This window comes from Oncorhynchus clarkii, chromosome 30, assembly GCF_045791955.1.
Source record: "Oncorhynchus clarkii lewisi isolate Uvic-CL-2024 chromosome 30, UVic_Ocla_1.0, whole genome shotgun sequence".
Classification (NCBI taxonomy): Eukaryota; Metazoa; Chordata; class Actinopteri; order Salmoniformes; family Salmonidae; genus Oncorhynchus; species Oncorhynchus clarkii.
In genome coordinates, this window is record NC_092176.1 from 27,429,294 (window position 1) to 27,443,329 (window position 14,036).

General features: G+C 43.3%; 1 protein-coding gene across 1 annotated transcript; it reads left to right on the plus strand.

Annotated features, from left to right (window-relative positions):
• The first annotated feature begins 4,494 nt into the window (after positions 1–4,494).
• Positions 4,495–11,435, plus strand: LOC139390084 (neuronal intermediate filament family member 1). Its single transcript, XM_071137228.1, has 4 exons — positions 4,495–5,354; positions 7,487–7,810; positions 8,063–8,187; positions 8,607–11,435. Exons 1-4 carry the CDS (start codon positions 4,611–4,613, stop codon positions 8,995–8,997), a joined length of 1,584 nt encoding a protein of 527 aa, XP_070993329.1. The 5' UTR covers positions 4,495–4,610; the 3' UTR covers positions 8,998–11,435.
• The last annotated feature ends 2,601 nt before the right edge of the window (positions 11,436–14,036 follow it).

The following is a 14,036-nucleotide window of genomic DNA, read 5'->3' on the forward strand; positions in this document are numbered from 1 at the left end:
AAATGGACCTAAGGTAGGGGCCGTATTATGAGTGGGCTTGTTGACAGATGGAGCTGATAGTTTGCATGAGGAGGAGGAGGGTCTCAAGGGACCAGAGGGACACAGGAAGAAAACTGGCCAGCAACAGACAGTTGGTCTGGGTCTAGCTACTGCAACATATGCACCTGGCAAATCAAAGCACCTGGGATAGGGATGTTAGTGAGAGCCTAAGCATGGTATCCTATAGACATAGATCAGTAGTGCAGCATTCAAAGGAAATTTCTCTCAAAGTAGTACAGCTTTTCATACAAAGAAGGCATTTATCCCAACAGAAAATTAACTGATGCAGACAGCAAAGTGAATGTATGTGAATCAAAAATGTCATTTCTCAATAGATGTAATGAAGAAAGGAAAAACCCTCCACATTCACAGCAGTGAGTTGTTTTCAGTATCTCTCTTTCAGTACAACAAAGTTCCATTTAGAGGTTCAGCAACTTGCTGAACAGGAGAAGGGGAAAAGGAGGCCGTATGATACCAGTGTTGGCCTAGAAAGAGGTGACACCTATACCTGTAATTGTCCTGCTTCACACCCAGGCATCTCCTGTCTCTCGGGTCTCAATGGGGCTTTTGTTTCTGCCTGCTGCTGGAGCTGCTGGATATGGCTGGCCTGAGCCAGCAGGTGAAGTGCTGCAGGGTGTGTATAGGTAAGGGTTTGTGGGATGTGTGTATGTCTCACACACTAATGATGAGGTGTTTTGGATAGAGGAGGTGTAGGCTATGATTATGCAAAAGACAATATTGTTTTCTCATGAAGATCTCAGAAAAGAAAGTCTGTCTGGCTGCTGATGGTTTTGGATCAGTAGAACTAGAGATGAGAAGGTTAGCACATTGTTTACTTGGCCTGTATCTCTCAAGGCAAAGTGGAGATGTTGAACATTACTGAGCATGTTCTGCCCCCTTGTGGTTAAAATGGGAATCTGGGAAATTAATGGCATTAACTGACTTTACCATTAATGTATTACATCACGGTAAACAAAGCATCTATAGTGTAAATATTTTTCACTTTTTTCAATGGTATTTTATTTTCTGTTCAGATAATAACTGTGATTTGCTGGTGCAATTTGAATTTGTGGTTCCATTTGTGGCTTGCAAGTTAAGCGTTTCACTGTGCTGTTTTACACCCAGTGGCGATTTTAGCATGTAAATAAATCTTGGGAGGGAATTTTTTTTGAAAAAATTAATGTGGGATGCATGCCAGCAAAGCCACTACACTACACAACACAACGCTAACAATACAGTAATTGCACTATAACAGTGAGAAACGGTGGCCAAACTGTTAGGGCCTACATAAAGGTGTCCCAACAGCAGAGTCCCAACATCTTACCACTGCTACACCTGGCTATCAGCGGAGCCTTGTCTGGCAGCGAAACAGTTCATTCAGCCTCATTTACTGCCTTTTAAAAAAACATACCTGATATGGCTGACTTGCTTAAACAAATGTGGTTTCTAATGACAATTGAGATGTACAAACTATGGCATAAGGGGACGGAAGCGGATAAGAGGCAATCCGTAAATTTGATTAAGACATTAATGAGCGAGCTAGGGTGGACATGGTCAATATAACTATTTGTTTAGCACTTTTAAAATGTACAGCGACAGAATTCAGAACATGGGCCATTCTTACAGTGTTCTCCCTGTACACCAAGTAAGAACTGTAGTATACATAAATGGAGCATATAAGCAGACAATGAAAGCTCTTACAATATTCTATGATTACATTTCTCTAAAACAGGTCATAGGCTACATGTGCACCACCAAGTCAGAACAGTAGGCGAAATGAATAGGGGTAAATAGACCAAATTATCAGGGTGAGGCACATGGGCTACTAACATCTTACTACACAACATACACTTGGTATTACTTTCTTAGTTATAGTATACATGTCTCTCTGGCATGTTACATCGTTTATGCAGCGGCACACAAATCATTTTTGGACTCACCTTGTTGTGCTGTGCTCACTTGAACAGGAAGGTGGCACGGCGGTCCTTCATAGGCAAATTGTGTCATCAAAGTCTGGCATTCTCTGTATTTATGGTACTTTCAAAACAACTGAGAACTCACAAAAAACTAGGTTGAATCATGATGATGTCATTGATCTAGTTCTAGAAAGAGGATGGATTTACAATTCCGAGTTTGATGACCGTTCAAAACGTATTTCCCAAACCACTCATTGTTGAATTTGTGATTTCCAACTTGTTGTGTAATGTTTATGTCCAATGGCCGATGAGCATCGATATATTTTACCTTTAATTTCTATTCATTATTTATCTTCCTATGACAAGGATAAAAAATGATTTGCCAGTAGATTGTCGACTTGATTCATGATGATCACTGCTAGCTAAGATTTTGAAAGTATGATGTTGACATGATCAGTCCAGTCATAGCTACTGTACATATGTGATTTGACGTTATTTTATCTGTGGCCAATGACCTTGAGCCTTCTTGGCTGGGCACTTCTAGTGTAACTCTATGGCCGCACCCAAGGGGCTAGAATTATCTAGCTCTACCCTTAGACTTGGCGGTGACATAGTGTCCCCATGAGTGACAGAACACTGAGCCAATCACAACGCAAAGCTCCGTATTTTCTGCTGGCTTGCCCCACCACCACCACCACAGAAAGCACTGAGCTAGGCTGAAACACCTGCATTTTGGAGCTGCCTAATTCAAGAAAACAAAAAAGAGACCATATTTGTATGCAGCTTTATTAACTTAATGATATATATTTTATTTACATTGTTTGCAAACTGATATGTGACACGTATTAATGCCAAAATAACTGGCAAGACAGGCAAGCCTGCCCCACCTGCCTTGAATGACAGGTTGCCACTGTTTACACCTGCTGTATCCTGTGCTTGTGACAATAAAACTTGAAACATATGTAAAGCCTCAGTGACATGGATAAAATGTGATTAGGGAATACCTTGACCATCATGACATGCCCTTGGTCAGACATACCCCAAATTACTATCTGCTGCAATCTTGGAAAAGCATATAGGACTAGATCAAGAGATCAATATCTCATGAATCTTCAAGGGCAAGGCTGACCCATCAACAGTAAAATTTACTAAACAACTAGTTTAGAACGTGTGAAATGTAAATATATTCCTGAATACTTTCAAATGCAAAAGTGATTGTGAATGCATATTCAAAATGTGTTGAATGTTTACTATATGGGGTAATATAGCTATAGGTATAGCTGTTTTCAAAGGTGAGCTTGTAATGTGCATTTGCCTACCACGGCTGTACACGAGTCCAAATGGTCTCAAATCTTTATGAGACAATTCCTCGAGTAGACAAAAATACGACTGCAAGGCTTGGTGCCTGATCAAATTACAATTATAGGCTAGACTGCGGCTGTGTACAGAGCATTACGATGCTTGTTCTGATCTACATCTACACTGGTGTTTAGAAGTGCTGATCAAACCGTAGAAACGCTGCAGTCCCCTGACAGCTCTGGGCGCAGGAGCGCGCGTGGGTGTCCTCCATAGGGGCGTGGTCGGTGTCCTGGATCAGGACCAAGGCCAGCTCCAGCTGCGCGAGGCGAGAGGAGAAGACAGCGCAGCACCACCAATAACGTTCTCTAATATGCTGAATCATCACCCCAAAGCGGTCTGGGACGCTGAAAAATATATGCTGGGCCTATTTCACAGGCTTATGTTTTCAATGAAGGCTAAACTTGTGTATAGGTGTTAGGCTAGTAAGCGACATGCACTGATTTTTTTTGAGACGTGCGCATGTGGGGTCATGTAAATTGGCCTTTGTGTCTCTGTGCCTCATCCTGCCTGTACTCAGACACTGCGGTGGTTGGGCGTGAGGGGTGCATGGCTCCAAGCTGCAATACGGCAATCTTGTTTAGACACCCTCACTCCGGACTCTTGGCCCACACTTCACATGCACCGATCCCATGCTGCCTGAACTGTTGCAACCGCAGTGCAAAACTGCAATGACATTATTTAGTGGGATGGGATAACCTGCACATGTAACTAGTTTCACAAAACGATATACAAAATTGACTAGGATGTGTTAATTAGGCAAATTCTGTGCCATGTTGGCCTCAATATCAGCATATAAGAGTGAAGTCGTGTTTTACTTCTATCACTATATATCATCATTATCATTAGGATATTAGTAGGCCTACTATTGTTGTTAGTATTCTTATTTATTGACCTCATTATTATTTACAGTTTATCCGTTTCCTATATAAGTCGTAGTTTGATGTGCTTTCCTTGACCATACGTCTATACTGTCTTATCTGTACAGCGCGGATTACATTTTTTTCAAGAAAAGAATGAGTTGCCAAAATACAAGGCAAGGAGCAGCATGAGTGAATTCGTGTTCCCCTGAGAATATCTCTTTTTGCAGGAGCTTGCAGGTTTCCCTGTCTCTACTGCCGCCCGTGCGTCAAATGATGCTGGAGCTCCATCACTATAAAAGCACCTGTCTTGGCCAGACATGAATTGCGTCTCTCTTTCTCTCTCCCACCCACACTCCCACACTCCACACACAATCGCACAAAAGGACTTCGCAAGCAACAAAGGTATAACTAGCATTCCACTTCTCCAACTGCAAACATGAGCTACTCCGGCGACGTCTACTCCAGCAGTTCCTATCGGAAGATCTTCGGGGATGCGCCCCGGAACTCCGGCCGCATGACCGTAGGCAGCAGCCCCTCTCGCCTGTCCAGCGGATTCCGCTCCAGCAGCGCAAACCGCAACTATGGCTCCCCATCCATGCTCACATCCTCCGGCTACCGCAAGGTGGGCGCCGGGCGCAACTTCCACTCCTCCATGTCCGACTCTATGGACCTGAACCAGTCCACCGCCGTCACCAACGAGATGAAAATCATCCGCACCAACGAGAAGGAGCAGCTCCAGGGCCTGAACGACCGCTTCGTCTCCTTCATCGAGAAGGTCCACAACCTGGAACAGCAGAACAAGGTGCTGGAAGCCGAGGTGACCATGCTGCGCCAGCGCCACACTGAGCCCTCCCGACTGCACGACCTATACGAGCAAGAGATCCGCGAGTTGAGGGCGCGCGTCGAGGAACTGACGCACGAGAAGAGCCAGATGCACCTGGACTGCGTGCAGATGAATGAGACGCTGGACCGCGTTAAGCAGAAGCTGGACGAGGAGACGAGGCTCCGCGAGGAGGCGGAGGGCACCCTGATAAGCTACCGCAAGGACGTGGATGATGCCACGATGTCCCGGCTCGAGCTGGAGAAGAAAGTCGAGTCGCTGTTGGATGAGATCGCCTTCCTCAGGAAAGTGCACGAGGAGGAGCTGCAGGAGCTGCAGGCTTCCCTGCAAGCCACACAGGTGGGGACATTACATCACCCCTCATGACCCCCCATCAGATGTCACCCACATCTCCCCATCTCCGCACATATCACACCAAATACACACCAAGGGAAAAGTTAGGCTATGTAGCCTATGAATTGCTGATAACTTTTATGTGACATGGTGATAGCCAGTGCCAAATACCTAATAATGTTCATAGCGTGTTATCATATGGCTATCTTATCATTCACACTATGGATCCACATTCACTAAGTCAAATAAGGCTGCATTTACACTGGCAACCCAATTCTGACAATTGTTTCTCTAATTTGCCTTTTTGAACAATCAGATCAGCTCTGAAAAAGCGCTGATGTGAAAATATCTGATGTGATTGGTCAAAAGACCAATTACTGGGGAAAAAAATATCAGAATTGGGCTGCCTGTGTAAACGCAGCCTTTGTTCAGTCACAGCACATGCTCTGTCCTTGGTGCTGAAGCCAGTGAACATTGCGCACTGCGATTAGTGGCAGTAAAATGTACGGCACTGCGGTTCTGTGTAAAACAGCACCATGCAGTACTCCCTTCCCTGTCTGCCAATTAATCTGCAGTGCCCCATACCCAGCGCTGGCATAGGACACTAACTATAGAAACTATGAGGGAAGTTTTGTAACTATAAAATATCATTGAAATTGTTTATATGGCTACTGAAAATTGAGTCTGCATAGTGAAAAAGTGATATACAGTGTCAAGCGCCAGAGTGTGCTAAAAAAAGAGAGAGGGAAAGGGAGAGAGGGAGAGAGGGGGAGGGAGAGAGGGGGAGCATTGGGGTTGATAGCAGTGCTGGCGCTGGCACTGATGATGCAGAGAAATAGTAGCGCAATATCTAGGTGTGGTCGTCCCATCACGCAGGGGGGATACGGGATAGGGCAGGGTCAATTCAGAACATCAGATACAGACCTCAATACAGATAGATCAGTGCATGCCCTTGTTGCATTTTACCTAGACAATCTCATGATGATCAACTATCACACTTTGTCAATTCATTTGACAGGATTGGGAAAAATTACTTTTTTATATATAGGTTACTACTGCCACATAGCATAGATGTTGTCAACATGGTGTTGATTCATGTTGTCCCACACAAGATTAGTTGGAATAATATAATCATTTAACAAGGTCAGAGTGTCCCAGAAGCCAGTGGCATTTTGGATGCATCATTGGATAAGGTGATAATACTCTAAAGACTTAAAACAAAACAAAAAAGTATGATGTACAATTTCATGTCAATCAATGCAGCATAGAATCTTCATCATTGGAAAGATCATTAATTGTTTGTTTCCTCTATGGGGCTTTTCTTTTGCCATGCAGGACATACAGTATAATTGCCATGTAAGTGATAAATGATTGACAGCACCACCATAGTGGTGCACAGAGCCCTGACTCAGTGCTCGATACATCAGCCCTCGCCATTCTACTTCACTGGATAGATAATCAATTCAAATGTATTCAAATCAAATCAACTTTTATTTGTCACATGTGCTGAATACAACAGGTGTAGATTTTACTGTGAAATTCTTCCTTACGAACCATTTCCCAGCAATGCAGAGTTAAAAAGGAAGAAAAGTTTAGCAAGTAAAAAATAAAATAAAAAAGGAAATAGTGACACAATAAAATAACAGTAACGAGGCTATATACAAGGAGAGTACTGGTACCAAGTCAATGTGCAGTGGTACAAGGTAGGTGAGGTAATATGAACAGGTAGATAGGTAGGAAGGTAAGGGTAAACGTGACTGTAAAAGTCACATTAGCACAAGGCTCACAGCTCCCAGGTGTCTACTGCAAGCACATAATGGTCTATGTTGTTTGACAAAGATTTCACATTTTCAATAGTGATTATCAAAACTTGACCTATATTTTGGTTATTTTTAGAAAAACTGGATGTTGCAACTATTTTGGTTTTGATTTATTATGATATTTCACATTTTCATTTGGATTTTTGCAAAAATACTAATATAATAACGAATAATAAAGCAAACATTCTCATATTCAAATCTCCACTGCAACTTAGAGATGTATCTATTCAGCCAGTGAAGCATTCTTTTCCCCCGTGCTAACACCTGGTAATCATTTCCAACCCTTTAACTTACCCCTCTGTCCCTACCTGGTCCCAGGTGTCAGTGGAGATGGATATGAGGGAGGGTAAACCCGACCTGGCCGTGGCCCTGAAGGACATCCGTGCCCAGTACGAGGTCCTGTCAGCCAAGAACCAGAACCAGGCGGAGGAATGGTACCGCTCCAAGTTTGCCAGTGTGAATGAGGCGGCCGCCCGCAACCAGGATCAAGTTAAGCATAGCAGGGAGGAGCTAAATGAGTACCGCAGGCAGGTGCAGGCCCGTACCCTGGAGATTGAGGCCCTCAGGGGCCACAATGAGGCCCTGGAGAGGCAGATGGCTGAGATGGAAGACCGCCATAGCAACGAGATGGGAGAGATGCAGGTACGTGGAGTAGGACAGGGTGAATATTTTTGTATACCACAGTAATTGCTACAGTACAGGCTTTACCCTGTGGATTCTATAGAATCATGTCCTCCTAAGTAACAGGTGCATTTCACAGATGGTATGTGTGATGGAATTGTAATTAGACTGTAGCACAACACATGTTAAAAGGTATTAGGTCATGCACATTGTGAGGTAGAATAGTGAGGTTTTTATCATTAGTAGTACATCCTGATGTTAATCTGCCTGCAGGAGACCATCCAGCAGCTTGAGTCTGCCCTCCGCAGCACCAAGGGTGAGATGTCCCGTCATTTGCGTGAGTACCAGGACCTGTTGAACGTCAAAATGGCCCTGGACATTGAGATCGCTGCTTACAGGTCAGTCATCACTTGATCTGAGTCTAAAAGTTATGTCTGATAATGTTAAATCAGCAGCATATCATTGATCCAAACCACAGTGCCTTTCCTGTATACTAAACACCTTTTTCACATTTGAATTCCAAGTCAGCAGAGTGACTGACAACATTCACATGACTGCTTTGACAATTATGAATGGTCGGTGTTTGGTACATTTGTAAGCTGACTCCCTCTTTCTCTGATTTAGTCAGTAGTTCAGTCAGCTCAGCAGTCAGCACAATGTTGATGCACCACAGTGTGTCTTGGAAAGATTTATGAACATCTTTTCCCCCTTTAAAAAAACGTGAATACTTAGTCAGCACACCAGTGGAATTTGACACGTGTAAACTGACTCTCTCTTCCTCAACCTCTCTATGTCTCCATCTCCATTCCCTCTTCAGGAAGCTGCTGGAAGGTGAAGAATGCCGTCTGAGTACAGTGGGCGGAAATATCCTGCAGTCAGGCTACTCTGGCTTCTCCTATTCGTCCGGCCGCTCCTACGCCCTGGGTTCCTCTGCCCCCTACAGGATGAGGGGAGCCAAGCCTGAGGAACCAGAGGAGGAGGAGGATGAGGAAGAGAAGGAGGAAGAGGAAGAGGAGAATGAGGAGGAAGGAGAGGAAGGAGAGGAGGGAGATGAGAATGCAGAGGAGAATGGAAACGGTGATGAGGAGGAAGAGGAGGAAGAGGAGGAGGAAGATCAGAAGAAGAAAGATGAGAAGAATGGCAAGGATGAGAAGGATGAGAAGAAGGGAGAGAAGGGAAGTGCTCCCAGCAAGAGCACCAAGAGCTAAACTGCTTGTGTCATCGATCATCAATGCCTTTCGCACTACTACAGTCCACTCATTCACTCATATGGATCTTATCCCTTCCCCGTCACCTCATCTCTGTTTCACAAGGACACACACAGAAACACACAGACACACAGACACACTTACCGTACTCACGCCAGATGCCTCACACACATGTACCTTCTCCTCTGTTTCTCTGGGTCTCAACAATCAGCTGTGTGGTGGAAAACAGAAATACACATCACATAGAGGAACATACTGTTGGTGTATTACCCTGACAGAAGATAAACCTGTAGCTAGATTTCCTGAATAGGGTGCTCGGGATCCTATGTCACAGTTTTACACCATAGATGATGGTTATCACAGAACAGAGAGCAGAGAGAAGGTGCTCAACATTACGGTAGTAAGCCAGTCAGTCAGTCAGTCAGTCAGTCAGTCAGTAAGAGAATGCCTTAAAGCAAGTATGATGTCATATTAAGAGGTCAGGAATAATATTGCCCAGTAACGTCCTGTCTTTATGTGCCATTAATGATATGAAATGTGGTGAAGAGCTGTTGTAATCTTGAAAGTATTAATAGGATCCTGGTAGTAACACAGACTACTATATGCACAGAGGTCTGGAGCATAAAACTTGATCAACTTTTACCAGTCCAACTTTTAAAGGTGCTTTTGATTTCGACAAAGAAAAGTTGCAAATGTCTAGAGAAATTCATTGTAGAAAATGCTTTGTAAACCTTTTCATGAATGTTAGTGTATAATATTGGGGACACAGAAATCCAGATAATTCCAGTAGGTGCAATAATGTATTTTGAGCTGCAGACACAAACTGGCACACTGAATGCTCCTCACTCCTCTTTTTTTCATTCACATGTGAAATATATAGAATGTTCAGTCCATTGACCCACTTTCTTTTCATCGCCAGAAAACGAAACATTTCACCATTAACCTTCCCCCCTCTCTCTGTCACTGCGGCGGTCAGAGCTCTGCGAAATGGTCATAACTTTTATTTGGGAGGTTTCTATTTTCAAAGGTAGGCGATAAGTGCATTGTGCAGTGATTCTTCTGTTTTCAGAAGGGCACCTTTCAGGAATGAAAAATGTAGAGTTTTAAAATGCTACTATCTTTCACATTATACCCTTATATTTGATCTAGAAATACCCCCTCTTGATTGATTCATTTGTCACTGAATGGATATGCCCTGCCCTGCCCTCCAAGTAAGATAACTCACTCCAAACCTGAGGTAAATGTCTTTCCTAGGCCCTTCCTTTCCCACAGAGTCTTGTTTGTTTACTGGGGGAGTGTGTGTTGTTTGCATCCCAAATGGCACCCTATTCCCTATATTGTGCACTACTTTTGATCATGGCCCATATGGCGCTGGCCAAAAGTAATGCATTACATAGGGAATAGGATGCCATTTGAGACACCGCCTGTGGGCCCTTTTAGCAGTGTGCTCTGTTCCAGACAGTGAAGAGGCCTGTGGCTGCTTTAACAGGACAGCTGGGGGTGACAGTGAGTGACAGACAGCCCTCCACTCTGACTGCAGGACCAGTTGGCAGCCGGTCAAGACGCCACTGGAGTCATGATTGGTCACATGGTGCAGAGCCACAGATAAGGGCTATTATCACAATATACCCCCTACCACCACCACCACTGCAGTCTGAGATGGACAGCAACAGTATGTACACCCCAGGCAGACATGTCCTAGCTGCAGGAGAGGAACCATAATAGCATATTGTAAGTTAGCTCTGATATGACTGGTGCCAAGCTATCCATATCAGGACTATCTGTGGGTCAGGGTACAGTGACTATGTGGGTTGATATGTAAGGCTTAAAGAATAGGTGTAAATGTTAAAGACAGAGACATGTATGGTGTACAGCGATACAATGAATAGTGTTGCAGGAAGTGTGTTCAGGGAAATAATAATAAATGGGAAAATACAAATGGATGGAGAGCACAGGGATTTTTTTTGTAAGAATTCAGCCAATGTACTTTAGAATCCTATACAGCAGTAAAATGACCTGTCCTCTCCAACATTTTTGTAAACTTACCGTGGACAAATGTATAGGTTGACAGAATGTTAAATGTTCTTTGTGGAGACTGCCGCACACTGTGGAAGGCCTTCCTTAACTGTTCGAGATTTCACTCTTTTTTCCTTTCTTTGAGAAATGAATCAATCGACAAGCATTGACTGCATGGCCTGATTCTTGGAGCATTAAAACTGGGCATGGGATAGATTTCGCTTGTTGAGTGTAAAAAAAAAAAGAAATTGCCTTAACCATGATCAAAACAATAAAAATAGTTTTCACTTGCATTTCACATGTTTCCGAGGTGGTTCAGGAGCGTTGAGCGTTCATTCTGCTATACTACTGTGACTGTATGTGCTGCTATCTCATGCAGTGGTATTCCTCCCAAAGCCAAATAAAGCCATTTATTAACCAAACACTTACAACCATCGGCAGTGTCTTCAATAATATCATATCATCAAAACCATTCGACGTAAGCTACATTTTATGACTGGGCGCAGGTTTAGAGCGAGAAGGACAAACCGAAAAACAATGCTATAATATTTGAAGCATTTTGCATTGAAAATGCATACAGTACACAATACAAATGTTAAAGATAGAATACTTAATTGGAACACTAACAAAGTAATCACCCGCCTCAGTTTTAGTAAAAATGCTGAGGGATGGGCCTAGAGAAATATAATCCCTTTCAAATTCATATACAGAGCTATAGATACAAGGACTGACCGTCATGATATCAACATTATAGTTTTAACCATGTTTTGTGGTTGTATAGTGTGTGTTTACGTTTACTTTGATTACAAACATTGGAATAAAACAAGTTTATATTTTGGGGTCTGGTATGGTACGACAGTGGAACTAATAAGCTCATGAGGCATTTATAAGTTATATTCTTCAAGAATCATTCATTTAAAGTAAAAATAATGGATGTATCACTATGCAGGAGGATTGCAATGGAAGAAGACACACACACACAAACATAGCAAGACAGAGCATAGTATCTAGACAGATTTATTGAAAAGAGAGGAATGTGATCAATCCCTTTCTGCGGTGTGTGGCTGTGCCGTGGTGGAGCCGTCCTTGATTTGTTTGGTGGCCTTGCGGTTCCGCACGATGCGGGGAGATATCTCTCCCCTTTCTCTAAATCTGTCTCATCCTGCTTTTTCTGTACAAGAAGAGTTTTCACTCATCCACCATTCAGCAGCTCCCCTTTCACACCCTCTTCTCAGCCTTTCTCTTGCTCTCTGTCTGTCTGTCTGTCTGTCTCTCTCTCTCTCTCTCTCTCTCTCTCTCTCTCTCTCTCTCTCTTTCACCTCCCTCTCTCTCTCTTTCACCTCCCTCTCTCTCTCCCTCTTTCCATTTCTCTGGCATCCTTTCTCCACCGCTATAAATAGACTTCTGCATTGCAGATGTCCCAGAGCCCCGAGGAGCCCCAGCCAAATTCTGCCACTCTGATATACAGTACAGCAAGATACCACACCACTGAGCGGGGCAGGGGGGCACACTGCCTCATGCATACGCAATATAGCATGACTGTGCAAAGTCGAGTGCCGGAACCTGGTGAAGAACCGCCACACCACAGATCACAGACACAACACTGCAGTACAAGGATAAAATGTAACTATGTGAAATTGGTTATTAGATTGCTTTGTGTTAAAAAAATTATAATACAGAAAACAAACAGTTATCATTTTTAGGAAAAAGGTTATTCAACAGTTAATGAACCGAGAAATGTATGGATCTTTACAACTCTCTCCCTAATATATGTCTTAGATACATTCACCCAATAACAAGATACAGTATGTGCAGCACCCTCAATACGCTGTGGATCTGATACGGTCAGGGAATGTGGAATCACAATGATCGTAAAGTAGACAGAGAATGGATATGTAGCTTATAGATCACCTCGAGGGAGTGATTGACGGAAGTGCTGCATGCATTCATTTCCATTGATTGATTTATCTCTTCCAGCACTACAGGGGTTTTGATGGGTCATAAATCTATGTGCTGTGCTCCAGCATGGGCTACTGTGGTGAGAGGGCTCTCAATGGAATTATGCAAGAATCAAAGGAAGTCATTCAAAGAACTGATAAATACTTTTTTTAAACACTTCACAGTAGGCCTATTTAACATAAGCACTGATGTTTTTATAGAAATTGTAGTTCATTCGTAGCCTACCTTACAATTGTTTAAACCACTATTGATGACCCTTTAGTACTCTCTTATGAAAAATGTAATATTGAGAGGAGAAAAGAGGGGAAACGCCCTGAGAAGCATAACAACTTGGCTTTTGTGTTTTGTCTGCAATGCTGCCTTCCCTTCACTCCGACTCTGCAGAAGGCCATTAAGTAGTTACACTTCTCCATACCCCTGTCACGCCACTGGGATGAACCACATCTCTGTGCTGCTGGGGAGAGAGAGGCACACACACAAATGCACGCATGCTGCTACACACACATGCATGCATGCTGCACAAAGCATCTCAAACAGTCCTCATTCAATACATTTGTCAGCCTTTGCTGCCACTTGGGGTCAAAACTGTCAATTGCAAAACAAAAACATTTCAACTTCATATTCATTTTAGCCCACTTCAAGTACCATAAGGGTGAGATATCAGCAAGCCAAATGCATCGTCTGGCATCGATCATCTAGCGCACCAGTCTCCGCCATGAGAGGGCACACTCCGTTGTGAAGGAACTCTCTGAAGCTGGCTTCTCGCCATCATCAATTTATTTGTTTTGTTAATCTACCTACAGTTGAAGTCTGAAGTTCTATTACACTTACAGTGGGGCAAAAAAGTATTTAGTCAGCCACCAATTGTGCAAGTTCTCCCACTTAAAAAGATGAGAGAGGCCTGTAATTTTCAATTATGACAGACAAAATTAGAAAACAAAATCCAGAAAATCACATTGTAGGATTTTCCACAAATTAACTTTTAACAAGGCACACCTGTTAATTGAAATGCATTCCAGGTGACTGCCTCGTGAAGCTGGTTGAGAGAATGCGAAGCGTGTGCA